At 46.1% G+C, this 23,793-nt stretch overlaps 1 protein-coding gene across 1 annotated transcript in view; it reads right to left on the bottom strand.

Annotated features, from left to right (window-relative positions):
* fbln1 (fibulin 1) overlaps positions 1-23,793 on the bottom strand; it is a 251,443-nt gene that overhangs the window by 92,520 nt on the left and 135,130 nt on the right. The window contains exon 14 of the mRNA XM_078568577.1: positions 1,670-1,793. Within this exon, the coding sequence (XP_078424703.1) occupies positions 1,670-1,793 (124 nt within the window). The remainder of the gene's footprint in view (positions 1-1,669; positions 1,794-23,793) is intronic.

The raw sequence follows: 23,793 nt of genomic DNA, 5'->3' as shown, positions 1-23,793 counted from the left end.
CAGATGATAAGTACGCCTGCCTTCTGTGGTCTCTGTAAGGGCTGAGGAATTGAGCTGTACAGGACAAGTGATGAAGATGTTACAGTGTGTGTGAGAGAATCAGTGGAGATGTCCTTTGTGCTCATAGTGTGTGAGATCCCTGTGGGCTGTAACCCTGAAAATGCCTGATAGGCTTCTGAGACTGTGAGTTAAAAGTGAGGAGAAGGTGGGCTTAGCCTGGTGGAGCAGATAAGATTGTTCGTCCCCTTCCTGCATTGGATGGCGGTTCTCCTTAGGGGTGCATTAGCGCTGACTGCACTGGCAACCTGCTCCCAAGCCGTGGTGGTGAGGTTGGTAGACTTCCAGCTCCCATCACAGAGGAAAAGTATATCCCACCTGTCTTCCACTGCCTGGAGGAGTGGCCCCAGTGCGGTGTCACTAAACTTTGGAGCAGTGTGCTTAGTTATCTTAGAGGTCATTCCCCTGGTCAGTATGACAAGTCCTGGACTGCAGGGAGTGATGTGTGCGAGGGTGCAGTTTAAATATCGCACCCGAAAAGATGAGCCGATGAAGTAACGATGGGGGCGGACGTATCCCAGCTCACCCCACCATGACATACGGGGTGCTTCACATTCATGTGTATGTAATGAGCCGGAAAGTGGACAGTCCGGTGCAGAAACCCGCCATGACGGCAGGCTGGTTCCGTGCCACTTTTCCCATCTGTCTCTGCACCTAGGGCAGAATTTTTCTCCCGTCAGGTGGGCTTGCGCCCGACCCAAACCGGAGAAAAATACTGTGCGATGACATCGGGCGAGTGCCCCAACGTTATCGTATACTCACGCGATATTTTGGTTGGCGGGCGTGTGCGGGAGTCAGCAGCGTGCCCGTCAACAATTAAAAGGGTTGTTAAGCTCATTAATTAATTACTTAATTACATTGAATTTTTCCCTGTCCGTCCAACCTTACGGTTGGCGGGCGGGCGAATAGGTCAAGCGGCCTTTTGATATTTCGCGAAACCTCATTCCCGGGCAGGATGAGGTTTCAACCAGTGATCAAAAAAAAGCTTTTAAAACTAATTTTTAACATGCCCCTGCTCATGTGATAGAGTCAAGTCACATGGGGGGACATGTTTTCCTTATTTTTTAATTGTTTTTTCTCTATTGTTTATTTTCAATGTTAGAAACCTTTAGCTCCCTGAGGCAGCTCTGTGCTTTCAGGGAGCTTTCACTGAGCGCACCCACACGCACATGCGCTGACTTACGCACTCGCCCTCCTCCCCCCCCCCCCCCCACCCCCCCCCACCCACCCAGGCAGTGCTGAACATTTCAGGGTGCAGGCCCGGTCGTTGGTGGCAGTTGGTTTTGCAGCCGCTCCTGGGCTCACCTGTCGCATCCGCCCGACAAGGTAAAAATCCTGCCCTTAGTTTCCGGAGCGGAAAATTCTGCCCTCAGTCTCTTTAATTGTTAACAGGAATATAGATTAGAATTTGTTTTGAATATGATCATTATTAGTTTCAACCAATCTTGTCTATGGTCAGAGATAAGGTGTTGGCCTACTAAAAGACTGTTGCTCAAAAACCATAAACCACCTGAGAACCCAGCAGGACAAGACATGGAGACTCTATCAGAAAATACTTTGAAAATTCCAATCATAAAGAGCTGAAAATTTCCCAAAAAAACCCTTTACTTACGCATCTCCAGACTTTCGATAGTTTTCTGGGCACTCAAAGGTCAGGCAACGGAAGTTGCCCTGGACATTGAAGCAGGTCTCGATGCCAGAGCAGTTATGCCTCCCTGTGATACATTCGTCGATATCTGTGGGAAAGGCAACAGGCTTTAGGTTAGGGAATGTAATTTTACAGGATTCTTGATTCTTGCTGTATTCACATTGAAATCGGATTTCCTCAGAAAAAGTCAATGCTGAACCTCAATGTACTAAGGAACCTACTGTTTTCTCATAAAATCTTCCATACGTAGAAAATTGAATAACCAATAATGAAAGTTAATCTGTTGATATTAAAGAAATAAAAGCAAATTGAACAAGTTTTTCAAACCATGGAAAAGGTACTCTGGAGCAGGAGCAATATTTCGTACTCAATGGGCTGAGTTTTAGCAATTGCTTGTCACTCAAAATCTTCACTTCTGTCATGCAAGTTTTACCATTTCTCTTCCGATACTTGCAATAGGTGTTTGGAACATTGCATAAGGGAATGAAACCTATTGCATGCTCTTGACAATCTTGAGGCCCATTGGCCAAACATAGAATGACGTTGACAAGTGAATGAAGGCGGCAGGCATTTTCCACTTGGACAGAATCCTGCGCAGTGGCCAGAGTTCCATTTATCCCAGTGCCCTATCCCTTGATACCTAGCTTATTTCCTGTGCCAGTGTCAGAGTATTTTACTTAATCCTGGAGGGGTTCCCAACTCCTACCTGGGAACAGACAGAGAATGGCGATGGCATTCCTCTGGCAGCTGCAGCAATTAGTGTGGCAGTGGCTTCTGGATGAACGCAAGAAGTCTTCCATTTGTTTTCCAAAAGAATTGTGTTGCCAAAGCAATCAATTGCTCTATAATTAACTGCAAAGTCTACAGTGTGCCTTTACATTTTAAATTCCTCTGTTTCTATAGCAATTCTGGACACCAGGAATGCAGAGCTGTTTCTAGATCCAAGAATTACCAGGGCAAAAAGGATGAGACATAGATCAGACCATGTATTCTCATCATCTGTATTTCATTAAAATGCATCCAACCACACTTGGATGGGCATATTGTACATGTCCTGTCATGTATGGAACAATATCCTAGAAGTGGCAGAAGACATCATGGAATTGGTGGAGCAGTTCCTAAGAATTTCATTTCACAATCTGTGGTGGTAACCAGACCACTTGGTGGCAACATTGATCTGGTAAGTGGGAAGAGAAAAAATAAAATTATGGTTTGATCTTCAAAAAACTCATTTCGACAAGAATGAGAGTGTCTCCACTTTTGCAGTGTTTTATTTGCCAGGTTGGCCAAGAAACAAAAGAATTCACTCGGTAAAAGTAGGAATGATGAAGTTGAGCTGAGGCTTGGATTTAACTTCGGCTTTCCAGATGGAGTTTAGCCACCTCAATTACAACCAAATGAGCTTCGAAACACTGGCCTAAGTTTCACGCTTGGCGTGTGCGCCAAGTCGGGGAGCCTGGAAGTGCACGTAAAATGCGCCTCCACCCGCGATCAGCCCCCGAACGCAATTTCACACTGGCTAGCCAGTTAACGGCCAGCCAGCATGAAATGCGCGTTGAGAAAGCCGCAGCGCTGCTGAGGGGGGCGGGAAGAGGGCGGGCACCGACAAAAGTGAGGGTGTGGGTGGGCGCTTCTAGAGAGCTCCCTTCTAGAGACCTCCCTGAAGGCAGACAGCTGCTGCGGAGCTGCCTCAGGGAGTTGCAGACTGTACAAATTAAATGGCAAGAAAAAATCCACCAAACTGTGTCTATGCAACACATTCAAGCACCTGACAGCAGAACTCAAAAAACCATCAGTGCCCAGGTGTCTTTTTTTAAACTATATTTCACCCTGGACATTTCATGCCGCCCTTGGATGAGATTTTGTTAAAAGCCTGCCTGTTTTCCCATGCGATGAGTGCAAAATCGCAAGCGCAATGTAAAATCGTGGTCAATAGGGTTTTTATTGGCCTAAATTGGCCCTTTAATTGTTGGCGGGCACAGCTCCGACTCCTGTGCGCCGGGCAACCTCAATATTGCTCGCATACACGATGAAATTGGGACACACACCCGATGTCATTTCACGTAATTTCGTATGCATTAGTGTCGGGCACATGCCCGCCTGATCAACATAAAATTCTGGCCATTGTGTTTGATTGGCATAGAAGAGATACGTTTCAGCAAAAAGTCCCAGGATATCAACTTCACAGCACTTTCAGCAACATCCAGCTCACTCAGCCAGCATTTTAGTGTTCATGGATCAGAAAATATAAAAAATTATCATTGTTATTCTGATTATCATGGTAAAATTAGATGAATTGTCAACATAGCATAAGCTTGACTTTATAGCCCCCAGTGGTGGATTTGCAGGCGGAGGAGCCCGTAAACTGTCATCTGTGTGGTGCCTGCTGCCTACTCAACCGCTCCCGCCACACCACAATTTTACCAATTAGTGGCCACTTAAGGGCCTCAATCACTGCCATTGGGAGAGGCCCAGAGTAAGGGAGGAACCTTGTGGTGTCAGGGGTCTTGCCTGCCGGGTCAAGGGCTGGCGGGAAACACATGCTGCCTCCTTTTGCGATGGCCCGCCTAACCACAAGGCAATCAGGCAGTGGTGAGGCCACCAGCGGGCCTTCCCCTGGAATCAAGACCATAGTGGTGGAACTCTCACCTACCGAGAGATCCGAACCAATCAGAGGCCAACAGCTCTTGTACTTAGCAGAAAAACAGGGGAGACGGTGGCTGCTGCAGGAAAACCATCCACTAGAGTCCCAGGATGGTGGAGTGACCCAGGCCACAGGTAAGAAAAGTGAGAGTGGGAGTTTCATGAGTTGGGGATCGCAGGGAGAGGTGTAAGGGGGTTGGCAGCAAGGGCGGGAGGTGGCTCTTAGCGGGCGCCCTCCATTCCAATGTTGAATCCCTTAATCAGGACCTTTGATTGAGGGCCTCCCCCCACTCCTGGAGATGACAAGCTGGCCGCACGGTTTTGGCCGCCGTGCACACCGCATGGCGACAGGCCCGCCTGCAGCTGGGTGAACACCAGTGGCAGCAGGATGAAGCCCTTAAGTGGTCATTGATTGGCTATTTAAGGGCCTCAAAAGGCAGCGGGGTGGGAAGGTCAACCATGGACATTCCCGTCCAGAACTTAATTTTGGCGGAGGCGGGAAGGCAGAGGGGTTCTGATATGCCATCATCCTACCTCAATATGTGCCCCTCTCACCCCTAAGCTCACCACCGGTGAAAGCAGAATATCCTGTCCTTATGTGTCTATCCTGGCAGCTTTCTCTGGGCGGGCTGGTGGCAGACAAGGTGGGGGGGGTGGGTGGTGCCTTTTTAGTGGGCCCCATAGGCCCTTCAGTGGGCTCCCGGATTGTCCACCCACCTGGTTCCCCTCCACCTTGGCCTGTCTACCCCAGCCTCCACATGCTTGTGCCCACACTGGGGCTGGTCTGGCCCCAGCAATACTACTAAATCTCCTCACACCACCCCCTAAACCCGATAATTACCTTTCACTCCAGCTCCTCGGCTTTAGGACAGTTGTGGTGCTCATGCCAGCTCTCTGAGGCAGGGAGCAAGGCCCAGATGGGTTGGAAGTCCCACCTTAAATCAATTAATGCCTCTCCTGGCATTAGATCCTTGTGGGAAGAGCCACCAGAACAGGGGTAGGCTTGCCCCCAATTTTTTTGCCAGGGTGGGTTGGGAACCCCAACACCCTATTAAATCCAGGCCCATAAATCTTCCTAATAACTCATTATATAGAATTCCTGATTCAGTCATGAAACATTTCCTATATATATTTTTTACATGCTGAAATGTTAACATATCTTTCCCTTTCAGTAACCTGAGATGCGTCTCTGGTATTGTCACTTTTTGTCCTTATTGATTAGTCAGGTTGAATTTGGTGCTTAACATACTGAATGTCATCTGTACAATAATAAAAACAAAATGCTGGAAAAACTCAGCAGGTCTGACAGCATCTGTGGAGAGAGAGAGACAGAGTTAACGTTTTGAGTCTCTTTTTCAGAGCTGTCATTTGTACAATACCTATTTAATTGATCTTTGACATATTAATATATTTTTATAGATTACATTTTATATGCCACAAGTGTTTTAATTTATTTTCAGCAAATCATAACAAAGATACAAGAGTCACTAATTCATTCAGGAAATGACGAACAAGAAGAGATGTGTTTGTTAGTGTTCTGTTCTTATGCAAACGCCTTTATAAAAGTACTCATATTTTCCTCTAATTGCCTGTTATACCTGAGGGAGCACTGTGTCAGGATCTTCAGGCTGTGAAATTGGACAAGGCCTGAGAACAGAAGTGAGAATTGTGATGCAGGGTTATCCCATGCCCGTTGTTTCTGCTGCAGGCAGCACACAAACTTCGAGCTGTCTGCTAATTTAAACGAGTGTAGGGTGCAGAATCCTGAACCATGTTGCTGAGTGGCTGAGTGCTTGAGCAGGAAGTGCAAAATCATGAGAGTCTAGCACAGGTTAAATGTAACCTGCACTACTGAAAGTTAGCCTGCACCCTTTAAAGGGGAGGTGCACTGCGGCTGGAGCAAGTGCTGGAAGTCATTTTGGGATTCATTCTGACCTGGAAATATATGTAATAATAGGACAGTGCATTTGCCAAGGTTTTCCAACATTGGAGGTCTTAGAGAAGGAGTGGAAAGGAGCAGAGATGTCATCTATCCACAGGCCCTCCAAACAAAGTTTGCAAAAGCAGTGGGACCAGATATCCATTGCAGTCAATACCAGGAATCTAGCTTGAGAACCTGGATGCAATGCCACAAGGAGTTCAAGGACCTCACACAAGTGGTCTAGGTCAGTGAATGTGTCTTCAGTTGCCATGTCCCACAAACTGTACCATTGACCTCGAACACTGCTCAGTAAGCACACCCCCAACATTTACCCACCAACAATCTCTATCAAACACACCTCATCCTGAACATTCATAGTTTTACCTCACCCTTCCACAATTCACACTGCCGCAGACACCCCATCATTTGCACACACTGCCAGCTATTTATTGTGACAGCTACATCAGCCAAACACATTGCATGACAGTCACTGACATACTTCTCTCTCTGCTGAAAGATAAGGTGGCATATAATCAGAGGCAGCAGCATCTAACAGGTCAGAGCAGAGGCACAAATGCATGTCCTTACTCCAATGGAGGAGATAGTGGTCATTATCATTGGTGTGATCACAGCTTAATGCCATGGCCAGCGGCGGAGCTGAAAGCATCAAGATGATGATATCCTCATACCTAATTCTTCTCACATCTCACTTTTCCCGCATCCCACAATCTCCTTTGATTTACAAGCTGCAGATGGCCTAAGAATGCATCACAACCCTCTCCTTCTGCCTTTCTCCTTTTCAAAACCCAAGAACTGTGACCTGGCCAGGCAGTGGTGGAAGATCAAGAGGTGGAAGAGCAGGAAGATAGTGATGAAGGAGAAACACCATCACTGACTCTCTCACTTGCAGCCAGCAGCTCAGCTTTTGACACTGAGGGCGGAATTGTCCCAGATTTGCACAAAGTGCGGTAACAGGTGGGAAAAATGTTGGAGGCGGTGGACCTGTGAGGAAGCAACCCCGAGTGGGAGAGTATAAATTGGTACCGAGGCTTGAGGCTTATACTTACCTGGGAGTCAGAGTGGCGGTGGGACCAGTCACCTGCTCAGAACTGGTCTGTACTGAGTTCGAAAGGAGAGTGATAAAAAACTAATGGTGACATCACAGGAAACCCATAAGTTCATTGGTTGGTAAGAAACTGCAGTTAGGGACTGTCTTTAAATTGCTGTAAATTAGAAAAGTGTTTATTTTTAAAGAAATAGCTATACTTGGATTTAAGTGAGAAACACCAGGAATAAGGGAAAGTCAGGGACAGTGTAATAAAGTAATATAAATAAACCAAAGTGAAATAACATTAAGACATGGCAGGGCAGCTCAGTCGAGTGGAATGGGTGTCCTGTAATATGTGGGAAGTCATGGATGCTACTGGTACTGGACGACCACATGTGCAGGAAGTGCTGCCAGCTGCAGAATCATGAGCTCCTGGTTTCAGAGCTCGAGCAGTGGTGGAGTCACTGTGGCCCATCCGCCAGACTGAGAGCTATGTGGATAGCATGTTCAGAGAGGTGGTCACACCTCAGCTTTGGAACCTGGAGACAGAAAGGGAATAGGTGACCACTCGGCAGTCCAAGAAAACTAGGCAGGTAGTGCAGGAGTCCCCTGGGGCCCTGCTCACAAGTCGGTTTCTATGTTGGAAACTGGTGAAAGTGCTGGTTTCTCAGAGAAGTGCAATCAGAGCCAAGTTTGTGGCACCACGAGCGGCTTTGCTATACAGGAGGGGAGGAAGAAGAAAAGAAGAGCAATAGTGTTAGGGGATTCATTAGGTAAGGGAACAGACAGGTGTTTCTGCGGCCATAGACATGACTCCAGGATGGTATGTTGCCTCCCTGGTGCCAGGGTCAAGGATGTCACCGAGCGGCCGCAGGACATTCTTCTGGGGGATGGTGATCAGCCAGGGGTCGTGGTGCACATTGGTACCAATGACTTAGGTAGGAAGGGGTATGTGGTCCTGCGATCAGAATTTAGGGAGCTAGGTTGAAAATTAGCAAGCAGGACCTCAAATGTAGTAATCTCCAGATTATTCCCAATGCCACATGCAAGTGAGTACAGAGATAGGAGGATAAGGCAGATGCATGCGTGGCTGGAAAGATGGTGCAGGAGGGAGAGCTTCAAACTCCTGGGACACTGGGACTAGCTCTGGGGAAGATGGCACCCATACAAGCCGGATGGGTTGCACCTGAACAGAACCAGGACTTAGTTCCTTGCAGGGCATTCTGGTGGAGGGGCTTTAAGCTAACTCAGCAGCGGTGTGGAAACCAAGAAAGAATATTAGAGAGGAATACCAGGGTGCATAAAATACTGGGAGAGACAGATAGCATTAGCATAGAGAATAGTAAGGAATAAGGGGGAAAGTCATGTAGTATAAATCAGGGTTACTGTGCATGTATGTGAATGTATGTGAATGCACAGAGTATAGTAAATAAGATTGGGAATTTACAGGTGCAGATTGCCATGTGGAAATATGATGTTTGGCAATAACAGAGACCTGGCTCAAGGAAAGTCAGGTCTGGGTGTTAAATATTCCTGGGTCCAAGGTGTTCAGAAAAGATAGGAAAGAAAGGTAAGGAGGAGGGGTGGTAGCATTGGTTAAGGAGAGCATTGCAGCGCTGGAGAAAGAGGATGTCCCAGAGGGTTCAAGAACAGAATCAATTTGACTAGAGCTAAAGGACAAAAAGGGTGCAATTACATTGCTCGGTGTAGCCTATAAGCCACCAAATAGTGGGAAGGATGTAAAGGAATAAATCTGTAAGGAAATTACAGAGAAGTGCAAAAAATTATAGAGTAGTTATAATGGGGGACTTTAATTACCCAAATGTACTCTGGGACAGTGGTACTGTAAAGGGTGGAGATGGGCAAGAGTTCCTAGATTGTGTCCAGGAGAATTTTCTACAGCAGTATGTGTCCAGTCCAACGAGAAAGGATGCACTGTTGGACCTGGTTCTTGGAAATGAGGTGGACCAAGTAGATCAAGTGTCAGTGGGGGAGCATTTAGGAGACAGTGATCATTGTATTGTAAGATTTAGGATGATGGTAGAAAAGGGCAATGTGCAATCAACAGTAAGAATAATTAACTGGGGGCAGCCAACTTTAATGGGGCAAGAACGGAGCTGGGCCAGATAGACTGGAACCAAAGATTGGCAGGAAAAACTAGCTGAACAATGGGCTACTTTCAGGGAAGAAATGGTTTGGGCACAGTCAAGATATATTCCCTCAAAAAGGGAAATATATCGCCGTTCCTTCACTGTCACTGGGTCAAAATCCTGGAACTTCCTCCCTAACAGCACTCTGAGTGTACTTACACCACAGGGACTGCAGCGGTTCAAGAAGACAGATCACCACCAACTTCTCAAGGGCAACTAGGGATGGGCAATAAATGCTGGCCCAGCCAACGAAGCCCACATTCCATGAATGAATAAAAAAAAAGAGCAGGGAGAATATGCTGAGCTTATATTAGGCCTCAGCTGGAGTATTGTGTACAGTTCTGGATGCCACACTATAGGATGGATGTGAACGCATTGAAGAGAGTGCAGAAGAGGTTTACAAGAATGGTTCCAGGTATGAGAAACTTCAGTTAGGAAGATAGATTGGAGATGTTGGAACTGTTCACCTTGGAGAGGAGAGGACTAAGGAGATTTGATAGAGATGTTCAAAATCATGAGGGGGCTGGATAGAGTTGTTAGGGATAAACTGTTCCCGCTCATAAAAGGATCAAGAACAATAGGGTACAGATTTAAAGTGATTTGCAAAAGAAGCAAGTGTGTGAGAAGAAACCTTTTCACACAACAAGTGGTTCAGGTCTGGAATGCACTGCCTGGAAGTGTGGTGGAGGCAGGTTCAATTGAGGCACTCAATAAGGCATTAGATAATTACTTGAATATAAACTATGTGCAAGAGCATGGGGAAAAGGCAGGAGAATGGCACTAAGTCATAATGCTCATTTGGAGAGCCGGTGCAGACACAATGGGCCAAATGGTCTCATTCTGCGCCATAACATTCTGTGATTCTGTGATTTTAAACTGCAACTGCTCTGGTGAAGACATGGCCCCAAAAGCCAAGAAGAGTGTAGTCCCCCCGATTCAGTGACATATCCCTGGAACACCTTCTGGATGCTGCGGAGGCCTGCCACGATGTCGTCTACCCTCGCTCTGGCTGCAAAAGGCCCATCAGTCTCGCCACTCCAGATTGGGAGGTGGTGGTAGGGGTGGTTAGTACCAATGCTGCACACAAGAGGTCAGCCATCCAATGCAGAAAATGGGTGAATGACCTCATCTCTGCCTCCTGGGTAAGGGCAACCGTCTCATCACTCTAATCTCACACACTCACAATGCCATTACACGTTCACTGGCATCTCACTCAATGCCAGCTCAAGGGACATCACCATTCACTCTCTCATCACATCCTCACATCTCCATCTGGCCTCATCTCCTCTGGAGACTGCCTCCTCAGCCCTCACCCTCTTGAGGCTACTTGCACAGATCAACATGTGCCCCCACACACACCCTGGGATACCCCCCTTCCCCAGTTCAGCCCTTGCCCTGCAGCCTCTACCTTTGCCTGAGGCTACTTCTCCCCCTTCCCAAACAAACCCTAGCCCTGCAGCCATTAAAAAGCCATTACAGCTGGTCTGGTGGGTAGAGCCCTGCCTGTGAGCCCCCTTAGAAGTTATGTGGTGCTGCCTGTGAAGCCTGGCGCTAATGACTGAAGTAAGATAGGCAAACAAACCTCGAAATCCCAAGCGAGGTGCAGCTCGGCAGGTGCACATCGCTTTTGTATAATTATGAAACAGGTCAGCGTGATTGCCCGGTTTATCCAGCGTGGGGGGATGATTCCAGCGAGCAAGGCTTATAATGAGCTGCTAAAGTATTGAAATTAGGTTCCCAACATGCAGCGGCGGGAAACGTAGCCCGCCATTGATGGGTGGAGCGGATGATCACAAACTGGTTTCACGACAGCGTGAAGCTGATTGTTGGCCTTCTTGCCGCATTGTCCACTCACACCTGCCATGACGCCCAACGCCAACAAGGCCAGGAAATTCCGGCTTGTGTTTACTGTAGAGAATAACTTAGAGAGGGCGGTCTGTACAAGATGGACTGAATTTAACGGCCACAGCAATGGTCCTGTCCAGTGACCAGAAAGCTGGGAGTAACCCCGCCATGGATATTTCCGGGAGCCAGGACACAGTGAACTGCCTGGTGTTAGGGTCTCTATTCCTTTGAGGGCAGAAATCCGGTTTCTAATTCTGCTGGCCAATCGGGTGACTGGCAGCCCTTCAGTGCCAGCAGTAGCACCAGGAGTGGTGGCCACTGCTGGGATTGCAACCAGTCCTGAACAATGAAGATGGAGGAGAAACCGGAATGAAAGTAAGCTGGTGGGGCTCATTGGGGCCAGTCAGGCAGGTCCTAGTGAGGAGGAGGGGTGGAGTCATTGTGGAGGGCAGGGGTTCTTTCCCTGTGGGCCACAGGGTGCCATATCATATGAACATACAAACATATGAACTAGGAGCAGGAGTAGGCCACTCAGCCTCAAGCCTGCTCTGCCATTCAATAAGATCATAGCTGATCTAATTTTAACCTTAACTTCACATTCCTGCCTACCCCCAATAACTTTTCACCCCCTTGTTCATCAAGAATCTATCTACTTCTGCCTTAAGTATATTCAAAGACTTCCCTCAAGCAACCTTTGAGGAAAAGAATTCCAAAACTCTCTAAGAGAAAAAATTTTCCTCATCTCTGTCCTAAATAGGTGACCCCTTATTTTTAAACAGTGGTCGCTAGTTCTAGATTCTTCCACAAGAGGAAACATCCTTTCCTCATCATCCTGTCAAGTCCCCTCAGGATCTTACATGTTTCAATCAGGTCACATCTTACACTTCAAAACTCCAGCAGATACAAGCCTAGTCTGCCCAGCCTTTCCTCATAAGACGACCTGCCCATTCCAGGTAATAATTTAGTAAACCTTCTCTGAACCGCTTCCAATGCATTTACATCTTTCCTTAAATAAGGAGACCAATACTGTCAGCTATACTCTAGATATGGTTTCACCAATGCCCTGTACAATTGAAGCATAATGTATTCAATTCCCCGTGCTATAAACGATAACATTCTATTAGCTTTGCTAATTACTTGCTGCACCTGCATACTGGGCAGAATTTTCTGCCTGTCGGGCGGGCGGGCCTGACCCAATCTTCGGCGGGCGGGGAGCCAATCACCGCCAGCGAAGTGGGCCGCACCGCCATTTTACACGGGCGGGCCATTTAAGGCCCGCCCAACGTGACGTCCGGCGGGAAGCGTCATGCGCTCCCTGTGCAGGCAGGGGTGGAATCCCTAAAAGCAAGAGTGCGCTCTTTTGCACATGCGCACGAAAGAGCGTATGTCTCCCTGAGGCTAAGTGCAACCTCAGGGAGATCGCCTGGACTTTGAAAAATATTAAAAATAGAAAAAAAAAATCCCTTACATGTCCCCCTCATGTGACAATGTCACATGAGTTGGGACATGTTCATAATTTACAGAATAACTTAATTAAAATGTTTAAAACCCTGCATGAAACCTCATCCCACCGCAGGATGAGGTTTCATGTTTTCTCTATTTGCCACTGGGGCTCCTGGCCTGCCCGCCAACCTTAAGGTTGAACGGGCAGGTACTTTAATTACTTAAATGATCCTGTCAATGGCCTCAATTGGCCATTGACAGGTCGGCGGGCCCGCAGCTGATTTTGCAGCGTCCCCGCCTTCCTGAAAATTTAAATGGGGCAGGGTGACGTCGGGGGTTCCTCCCAACGTCATCCTGCGTCAGTTTACGCATCGGCAAGTGGGCCCCACCCCCTGCTCACCGACGGCAAAATTCTGCCCACTAACTTTTTGTGATTCATGCACCAGGACACCTAGATCACTCTGCATTTCAGAGCTCTGAAATCTCTCACCATTTAGATCATATGCTTCTTTTTTATTTGTCCTGCCAAAACAGGCAACTTCACATTTTCCCACATTATACTCCATTTGCCAGATCTTTGCCCACACACCTAACCTATCATATCCTTTTGTCACCTCCTTATGTCTTCTTCACAACTTACTTTCTTACCTATATTTGTGCCATCAGCAAATTTAGCAACCGTACCTTCGGCAAGAAGTCCACCATCTTTTACTGGGCGACCTCCCCACGTGGCGTTCAGACCTCCCTACTGCTGATAGAATACCAGGAGCAGCAAGATGAGGTCCTCATGGCCTTTAATTGGCCTCTTAAGGACTCAATTGACCTCCAGGCAGGAAGTCCATCCTCGACCTTTCTTGCTGCTGATTTAATTGAAGGGAGGTGATAAGACAATTGACACTTCATCCACCCACCTTCCCACCTGATTCAACGGGTCTTCCCACCTCCTGCCCTGTTTGCAAGGGCAAAATTAAATTCCTCCTGATGAGACATTGGGCGTGAGTGGATTGTAGCCAGGGCAGAGAACAAAGGAATACAGGTACCAGCTCCCTAGAGGTTTTAAAAAATTGACAGAAGGACACCAGGGAATTATAGACCAGTTAGCCTTATGTTTGTTCTCAAGAAATTACTGGAGTCTATAATTAATGACAGGAGGACTGAACATCTCGAAAATTTTTAGCTGATCAGAAAGAGGCAGCATAAGTTTGTAAAGATTGGGTCATGCCTGACAAATGTGATTGAATTTTTTGTACAGGTGACTAAAGTAGCTGACAGGGGAATGCCTACAGATGTTATTTATATGTCCTTCCAGAAGACATTTTATAAAGTCCCTATTAAGACATTGTTGGCTAAGGTTGAAGCCCATGGAATTGAAGGTAAGTTACTGAACTAGTTATGAAATTAGCTGAGTGGCAGGGGACTGAAATTAGGGATAATGGGCATTTATTCTAACTGGCAGGATGTGTCTAGCAGTGTCCCACAAATATCTGTATTAGGGCCTCAATTATTCATCATATTTATTAAATACTTAGATGATGGAATATAAAACCACATGCCCAAATTTGCCAAGGGGCAGGATTTTGCCCTTGGCGGGGGTGGGCGGGGGGGGCGGTCGGGAAGCTGACCGCCGCCCGCAATTGGCTCCACACCACAATTTGACGTGGGCGCGCCAATTAAGGCCTGCCCTGCATGGATCACGAGCGGCAGCACTGAGCGCTGCCTGTGCGGGCGGGAGGAGGAAGGAGAGTCGGGTCTGGCGCGCAGTTCACGCATGCATGCAAAAGAGCGCTTCAATCTCCCTGAGGCACAGAGCGGCCTCAAGGAGACTGAAGCGCTGTGTAAAAAAATAATGAAGAGAATAAAAATTTAATAAAACATGTCCCCTCATGTGACTGTCACATGAGCTGGGACGTGTTTTTAACTCAAAAATACAGTTTTTATTTCTTGTTTATTTGCTTTAGGAAACTCGGGATGAAGTTTCCTAAAAAATGTAAAGGCCACTTGGCCTTTTCGCCTGCCCTTTAAGACATTTCTTAAAACCTACCTCTTTGAACAAGCTTTTGGTCATCTGACCTAATATCTCCTATATGGCCTGGCATTTTACAATGCTTCTATGAAGCACCTTGGGACGTTTCATTACATTAAAGATGCTATATAAATATAAGTTGCTGTTGTGTAAAAGTGTTTCCTAATTTCTAACTGTGAGGTTGGACAGGCAGCATAAATTTGAATTTAATTAGATTGTGCATGGCCTTAATAGGCCTTTTAATTAACGGTGGGCACACAGCCGACTCCGGCGTGTGCCTGCCAAATGAAATATGGCGAGACTGCGCGATGACTTTGGGACGCACGCCTGACGTCATCCCGTGTCATTTTACGCTAGGGCGTGTCGGGCGCGCGCCCACCCGCCGAGTGTAATATTCTGCCCAAGGACACAAAGATTGAAACTTAAAATGTCAAAGAAACATTGACAGATTAAGTAAATGGGCAAATCTGAGGCAAATGGATTTCAATGTAGACAAATGTTAGGTCATCCATTTTGGACCTACGGCGGATAGAACACGATACTTTCTAAATGGGGAAAACCTAGAAAAAGTGGAAGTCCAAAGAAACTTGGGATCCGGGTACACAGATCATTAAAATGTCATAAACAGATGCAGAAAATAATCAACAAGGTTAATGGAATGTTGGCCTTTATATCCAGGGAACTAAAATACAAGCGGCTAGAAGTTATTCTTCAGCTGTAGAAAACCCTGGTTAGACCACACCTGGTGTACCTGAGGAAGGATATATTGGCCTTAGAGGGACTGCAGTGTATGTTTACCAGAATGATATTTGGCCTCCAAGTATTAAATTACAGGAAGAGAGTGCACAAACTAGGGTTGTTTTCCATGGAATTTATAAGGTTATTAACTTGATCTCAGTTTTCAGGATATTACAGGGCGCTAATAGGATAGATAGAGAGAAACTATTTCTGCTGATTGGAGTGTCTCAGACTAGGGGACATAGACTAAACGTTAGAGCCAGATCTTTCAGGAGTGAAATTAGGAAACACTTCTACAAAACAACAACAATTTATATTTATATAACACCTTTAACGTAATGAAACATCCCAAGGTGCTTCATGGAAGCATTGTAAAATGCCAAGCCACATAGGAAATATTAGATCAGATGACCAAAAGCTTGTTCAAAGGGGTAGGTTTTAAGAAATGTCTTAAAGGGGGAAAGTGAGGTACATGCAAAAGGCAGAGAAGTCTGGAAACCTCTTCTGCAAACAGAAATTGATGCAAGATCAATTGTAAATTTTAAAGTTGAGATTGATGCATTTTTGTTATCCAAAGGTACTGAAGGATATGGGGCAAAGGCAAGTGATGGAGTTATGTCACAGGTCAGCTTTGATCTCATGGAATGGCAGAACAAACTTGAACTAAACGCCTCCTCCTGTACCTATGTTTATATGATCCTATGGAGGGTGAGATTGCACATCTGCTCTGCTGCAGAGGACTCAGATGAGGACTTCGGTGGGTCAACTTGTTATACTCCAGAAAGTCAGATAGTGAAGGATAGAACTGGAGCCAATATTTGCACTCTTAAAAGCACTTATTTACAGAGATACACATTACATTCATGCACCTCCTACACCAACAATGATGATGTCAGTCTGTTACTATTTAAAGGGCACAAGTGAATCCTCAGTTAATATGGCATGGTTTGGTTTATAAAATTGGTTTGGAACATTTATTTTGACGTGCCTTTTACTTTTTCTGTTGTGGCCAAGTGGACACTGTGATAGTCAGTGATAGGTGGAAGGTAAGGTGTGGAAACATGAGAAATAGGAAATTGGAGTTCCATTTAATTGGGCTTCCGTCAGGGTAACTGGTTAGACTCTTGTTGGAGATGGTTGTTGCCTGGCATGAATATTGCTTGTCATTTTCCAGCCCAAGCATGAATGTTGTCCAGGTCTTCCTCTAAGCAGGCATAGATTACATTATCTATGGAGTCGCACATGGCTCTAAACTTTGTGCACTCATCAGTGAACAACCCCCCTTCTGACCTTAAGATGGAGGGAAGGTCATTAATAACAGCTGAAGATAATTTGGCCTAGGACACTGCTGTGAGGAGCAGTAATGTCCTGGGGCTGAGAAGATTGGCCTCCAACAACCACAACCATATTCCTTTGTGCTAGATACAGCTAATAGAGAGCTCTCCTTAATTCCCATTAACATCAATTTTACTAGGGCTCCCTGAACCACACTCAGTTGAAAGCTGCCTTGATGACAAGGGCAATCGCTCTCACATCAACTCACCCCACATGTTTAAAATGTTAAGATTTTAACATCTTAAAAAAAATTACCAGATCTCCAGGAGTCCACGCAGTGTCCCCAGTCGGGGGCCCTTCCCAGTGGGGCACACCTGCAACCTTCTGAAGGTTCTGAAGGTCATTTCATTGAGTGAAACACTCCTTATTTCACTCTGGCATATCTGGGTCCCAGCCTTCTAGCAGGGCATGACAGGGGCACATCAGAAGATTGGCAGAAGTAATGGAGTGTAAATAGATAATTTATAGAGCTAATTTTTCATTAATTCTGGACTTGGCCCATCACGGCTGAGGTATTAAACCAAGGCAGCTGCACTCAGTGTGCCATTGAGAATTGGTGCACAGCTCTGCAGCACAGTACTATCAATATAAACATGAGATCTCTCTTGTACTAGGATTTCAGTTCATCTGAAGCTATATGGTAGAGGCTGAAGTTTCAAAGGGTTCTTAAGCATTTCCAATTGAATATTGCACTTCAGAAATTTGAGAGTTATTGTAAAGATCACAGCAGAGTCAAATTCCAATGCTAACTTGAAAAAATAAAGAAAGCCAGTCTGTTTGCCATTAGACTTGTCAATCCTCCTGGTATGACCCTTTTAACACCAAACAATGGTCACTGAGGGTGAACAGTATGTTAATCAAGAAAGGAATCCAAATCTCCAAAGTTTCTTATTAAATAGCCTGAGTTGTAATTATTTATAATTCCTTAACTACTTTGTTTCATGCCTTCTCTGCACTGCAGCAGACATAGGCCCAGATCTTCCAATCAGGATTGGAAACCCTAGCCCAGATCTTGTAATCTCCGGATAGTCAGAGACCAGATTTATCCGAAAGATACGCTATGGGGGCCCTCGAAGGTCCCAACTCAAGGAATCCATGGGAATTGTCAGGAAAGTTTGAAATTCCGATGGACAATTCCCCTGCGGAACCCTCCAAAAAATTCTCTGGCCTGAATTCTTAGGATGGCGGGCGGGTGCGGTCAGCGGGCCTGGGATTGGCCGGGGAACGGACCGTTGACCGTGATTCGGCCCCCAGTCATGATTTCACGCTGGCTGGCCGTAAACGCGCACTGAGAAGCTCAGCGCTGCCGGGGTGGGGGTGGGAGGAGGGTGAGTGCTGACATCAATGCGGGCACGGGCCAGTGCTGAGAGAAAGTTCCCTGAAGGCAGAGGGCTACCTCAGTGAGCTGAAGACCTGAAAAATCAAAATAAAGGTTTCAGAAGCTGAAAGAAAGTGTCCATGCGTCATAATAAATTGCTTGAAAATTTAGCTACTAAAAATGCTGTCCTAAGAAATTTATTTATATTTTATTTCATCACAGAAACCTCATCCTGCCCATGAATGAGGTTTGATGAAAAATGTAAAGGCCGCCTGGCCGATTTGCCCGTAAGGTTGGACGGGCAACAAAAAATTGCAGACAATTGCACTGTTTGGGCTTAATTGCCCTCTTAATTGTTGGCAGGCGCGCTTCCGACTTTTCCACGCGTCCGCCGACGGAAATATGGCACGAGCGCGGGATAACGTCAGGACGCTCGCCCAACGTCATCTAGTGCAATTTCATGCTAGATCAGGTCGGGCATGCGCCCACCTGATCAGTGTAAAATTCTGCCCTCCAACTCTGAATTAGGTAGAGTTGGAGACTTCGGACGATTCCAACTTACTTGTCAGAATAGCTTTCCAGAAAATGTTAGGCAAGAAAAAACTTGGTCTAACACCTGGGTAAATATACAACTGACCCCAGTCACTCACACTGACCCCCCTGACTCCTGTCCCTGAATCCCCCGACTCTCCCTCCTCACCCAACCTGACTAGCCCCCACCACCCGACTCTCCCACTGATTCTCTGACCCGACCTGAGTAGCCCCTGACCCAACCTGATTCCCTCCCGACCCACTTACCCACTCACTCAGCTACCCACATACCCACCTCACCCATCTGCTGCCCTATCCACCCTACCCACCTCACCCACCTACCACCTTACCCACTTGCCACCCCACCCCCTTACTCATCTTACCCCCTTACCTCACCTGCCCTACCCACTTACCCACTTAACTTAGACACATACCTTCACTCTATAGCTGATTTCAAAGGAGCTTTGGGACATTTAAACTCTTTACTTATCAGAATACGGCAGATAGTGCGTAAAAAGGGGGCATGGTTTGTGCACGGATTCTCTGCACTGCTCCCTGCAATGTTTTCTGCACCGGGACAGATGTGAAGGATCCTCCATCAGAATACTCCCCTGAATTTTTGGTGGAAGGTAAGTGTGCATTTTTTTCACTGCTCAGGGTTGGAAACCCTATTTCCGACCCTGATTAAACAAAAATGCACAGTTACCTCCCACCGATATTTCAGAGCAGTCTCCCGATGGACAATCCTTCACAACCGACCGAGTGCAGCAAACCTAATAGGGAGTAGTGCAAATAATCTGTGCAGAAAATATACCCCCTTTTTATGAGACCAGTTGCTGTATTCTGGTAAGTAAAGAGTTTAAATGTCCCAGAGCTCCTTTGAAAACAACTACAGAGAGAAGGTAAGTGTGTAGGTAAGCGGGTAATGGGTTAGGGAGGGTAAAGGGTTACAGTGGGTAAGGGATTACAGGGTGGCATGTGGGTAGGGTGGTAGATGGGCGAGGTGGGTAAGGGAGCAGGTTGATATGGTTGCATTTGGGTAGGGTGAAAGCGTAGCAGGTAGGTAGGTGGGTGAGTGGGTAGGGGAGGTTGGGTCGGGTTGGGGGCTAGTCAGGTCAGGTCTAGGGGGAGTCGGGGGTTGTGGGGGAGAGTCATGTGGTGGGGCTGATCAAGTTGGGTAAGGAGTAGTCAGGTGGTGGGGCCCGTCGAGTTGTGTTAGGGACTAGTCAGGTCGAGTTGGGGAGGAGTCAGTGGGGGGAGTAGTCGGGTGGTGGGGGCAAGTTAGGTCGGGTCACGGGAGTGTTGGGGGGTTCAGGGGAGTAGTTGGGAGGTGCAGGGGTTAGGTAGTCAGGGGGATCAGTGTGAGTGATTGAGAGCCAGTTGTACACTTACCCAGGTGTTAGACCAGGTTCTTTTCTGTCTAACAATTCCTGGGCAACTATCCAGGTAAGTAAGTTGGGACCGTCCAAAATCCCTGACTCTCAGAGTTGGAGACTTTATCAGAGGATCCCAGGGAGCAAGGGAATTGCCCATCAGGGGTTCAAACTTCCCAGGCAATTCTCATAGAGTCCTTGCGTTGGGACTTCTGAGGGATCCCACAATGCATCTTCCAGGGCACGTTTGGTCTCCGACTATCTGGAAATCAGAAGGCCTGGACCATAACCTCTGGCTCTGCACTGTGCATAAAGAAATGCCAGTCAGGTAGGTGGGAAGGTGAGGAGTCACCACAAACCTATGGCATTTCTATCAAAATTACCTATTTACAATGCAGATTGAATCATCTACCACAGCAAAGGCAAGGTTTGATGATAACTTTCCCAATAGAGCCAGTATCATTCAAATTATTTATATTTACAGCTTCCACTTTCATTTTATGTTTCCATTATCTGGGAATCCACTAAATACTTCACCGATCCTGATGCTTCTCCATTAAAACAAATGGAATTTCAAATTGAAGGGGTTATCATTATACATTCAAGGCAGAGTTATCAACAGGTTGTTCTGGTAACTCTTTGACAGGTAGGGAAGTTGCTTGTAGCAGAAAGTGTATCACCAACTGTGGTAATCTGAGGTGTAATACACCATTAAAAGAATGTGAGCAGATTGATCACATGACTGTAAGACCCAGTAGCTGTGTAGCGTGGGCTACCATGTTAATGTTAGTCTAGAGCAGGGTCTGACTGGAGAAGCACACATCATGTTAATGCTCTGTTGTTTGTGTAAATAAATAGTTTGTGTTTCATTTCATATTGGTCTCTGGGTCTGCCGTATATTGTAATCGATTCACCTGCCGACAGATAAGCGTGCAACTGGTTCGCGAGCAAAGCGGCCCATAGTTAAAACATAACAACTGACGACGGGGCAAAATACCACCAGTTGACAATACCAAGGAAAGCAGCGAAAACTCTACTGTACTGAAGTAGCCATGCCTGTAGGCTGATTGGAAGTACATTACAATTGTAAACCGTTGCCGTAGTCGTCGAAGCCATTGCCCTCCAATATGCCACAATTTGGCCGCATCGAACCGTTTGATCAGACCACTGGTCACATTATATTGAACGCCTCACGTTTTTCTTTTTTGCCAAGGAAAACCGATGGAGGAGGAGAGGCAGGTGATCCTCTTGTCAACATGTGGCTGTAAAACATACAGCCTAATTAGTAGTCCATCGGTACCCAACGCCCCAGATTCCAAAAGTTTTGATGAGTTGGTGAATCTAGTGAAAGGTTATTTCCAATCGAAACTCTTGGTAACAATGCAGCGTTTTAAATTCAGTTCGAGGTGTCACGCCCCTGGAGAGACAGTCGCTTGCTATGTAGCAGCCTTAAAACAGTTGACATCGATCAATGGCATGTTAATAGACCGATTAGTGTGTGGGATTAACGAAGACGCCATTCAAAAAAGATAACTGTCTGAGACAAATTTGGATTTCAGTAAAGCCCTGGAGTTGGCGCTCGCAATGGAAAGCATGGTCAGGGTCTCAGAAGAAATCAAGGGAGCACAAAATGGCGCCATTCTTCACATTGGGAGGGAGGCAACGGCTAGAAATGGCACAGAAGCGCAGGGCTCTGTGGAAAGGCGGGAAACAGCAGCCATTAACAGGCCATCAAAAAGCAATGGTTTAACGGATAAAAACCACATTCATAATAGCAGGATTGGAACCAGGCAGCCTACAAACAAACAACAATTTAAAAGAATTGAGTGTTTCTACTGTCATTGCAATGGGCATATTATGCAATATTGTGAAGAAAGATTGAGGCCAAAGTTCAAACAAAAAGGCAGAAGTTGTGAAATTTATATAATGGAGGAACCAGAAGAAACAGAGTCAGACATTTCCTCCCTGCACAATTTAAAAATGGGTAAAACAGAGCCAATCTACATGACGGTAGGAGTCAACAGAAAACCCCTTCGAATGGAGGTGGATACAGGCACCATCCACAACAGTCATCGGGGAACACACATTTCAGTATCTGAATGGAGCAGGCCACTCACTAAAGCTGGAAAACTCAAATGCCAGACTAAAGACATATACTGGCGAAAACATATGAGTGAAAGGTATATGCAAGGTTCCAGTACAATATAGAAGCCAGTCTGCTAATGTACCCCTCATGGTGATAACAGGCAGAGGGCCAAATCTCCTCAGAAGAAACTGGTTAAGAGAGATCAATCTTGAGGGATTACTGAGATTTCAATCAGAAGCAGGAAATGTTGCTGTTTGGAAAAAGGAGCATAGAAAGACTCAACAAAAGGAACTCCTGATGCTTCAGGACAGAGTTTGAGTTAAAGTCAGTAACCTTCAAAAAGAGAAAGAAAACCTGCTAAAGGGTTTTTGCATATTGCAAGATTCCCCCAGATTCCAATTTGTACCACTAAAAAAGTATGAGGAAGAACAGAAAAAAGTCCACATGTCTCTGACCGAGCTGAGCCTGAGCGAGGTGAAGAGGCAAAGTTACAGGTGCCTACTGGGGAGCCTAGTGGACAGATAACAGGCCTCAGATAAACCATACAAAGTTGTAGAACTACGACAGTCGACATGTTTGAAAAAGTCTCCTGAGGGACTGAATCTGTAAATAGTTCATTTTTGTAAATAGTTAATATATTGTAAAATGTACTTTCAAGTAAAGGGGGAGGGATGTGGTAATCTGAGGTGTAATATACCTTTAAGAGAATGTGAGCAGATTGACCACGTGACTGTAAGACCCAATGGCTGTGTAGCGCGGACTTACATGTTCATGTTAGTCTTGAGTAGGGTCAGGCTGGAGAAGCACACATCGTGTTAATGCTCTGTTGTTTGTGTAAATAAATAGTACGTAAATAAATAGCTCATTTCATATTAGTCTCTGTGTCTGCCGTATATTGTAATCGATTCACTTGCTGATGGATAACCATGCAACCGGTTCACAAGCAAAGCGACCCATAGTTAAAACATAACACCAACAATTCCCCAGCTTCAAACACAAAGAATTTGTTAGGTTGCTTTAATTTTAATCTCAAAGCGAGCGTAGTTAATCAGTAACATTTTTTATGTGAGCGTTTTTGATATCCTTGCCTGAATCTTCCAGTCCCTTCCAGCTAAGTTTCTTCACAGATCTAAGGGGAAAGGAACTGGAAAATTGATACAAGCTAACAATGTCTGTGCAGCCACTGAAACCCTTACCCCACAATATTTAATGTGTGCGCCTGGCAATGTAAAATTGCCCATCCGTATGTAAATGATATACAAATTGATGTATTTCTCATATTTCTCTCAGTAGAACATCGGATGTAGGAGCTGCCTGTAATTTCCAGGCATCCACCATTTAGAATTTAGCAGAGGGCACATAAAAGTGGCTGCAGCAGTGAAGGTCTGTGCTACAGCTATCTAAGTGTAGCCAGGCACAGGTTGCAGATGAAAATGGAGGGGTGGTGGAATTTTTTCCTCTTGCTGGCAATTTCCAGACAGCAAGCACCCCTGCACCATACAAGCTTTTGGGAGGCCTGGTACATCGACCACCCTAGTTCTGACAGGATTTTCAGTGGACCTCCAGCGTATTAATGACCTAGAGCCAGAAATTTGGCTGGGGATGAGGTAGCATTTCCATGGCAGGCAGAAGTC

Source organism: Cetorhinus maximus, chromosome 22, assembly GCF_964194155.1.
Source record: "Cetorhinus maximus chromosome 22, sCetMax3.hap1.1, whole genome shotgun sequence".
In the NCBI taxonomy this organism is placed as follows: Eukaryota; Metazoa; Chordata; class Chondrichthyes; order Lamniformes; family Cetorhinidae; genus Cetorhinus; species Cetorhinus maximus.
This window is presented reverse-complemented; position numbering and strand designations above follow the sequence as displayed.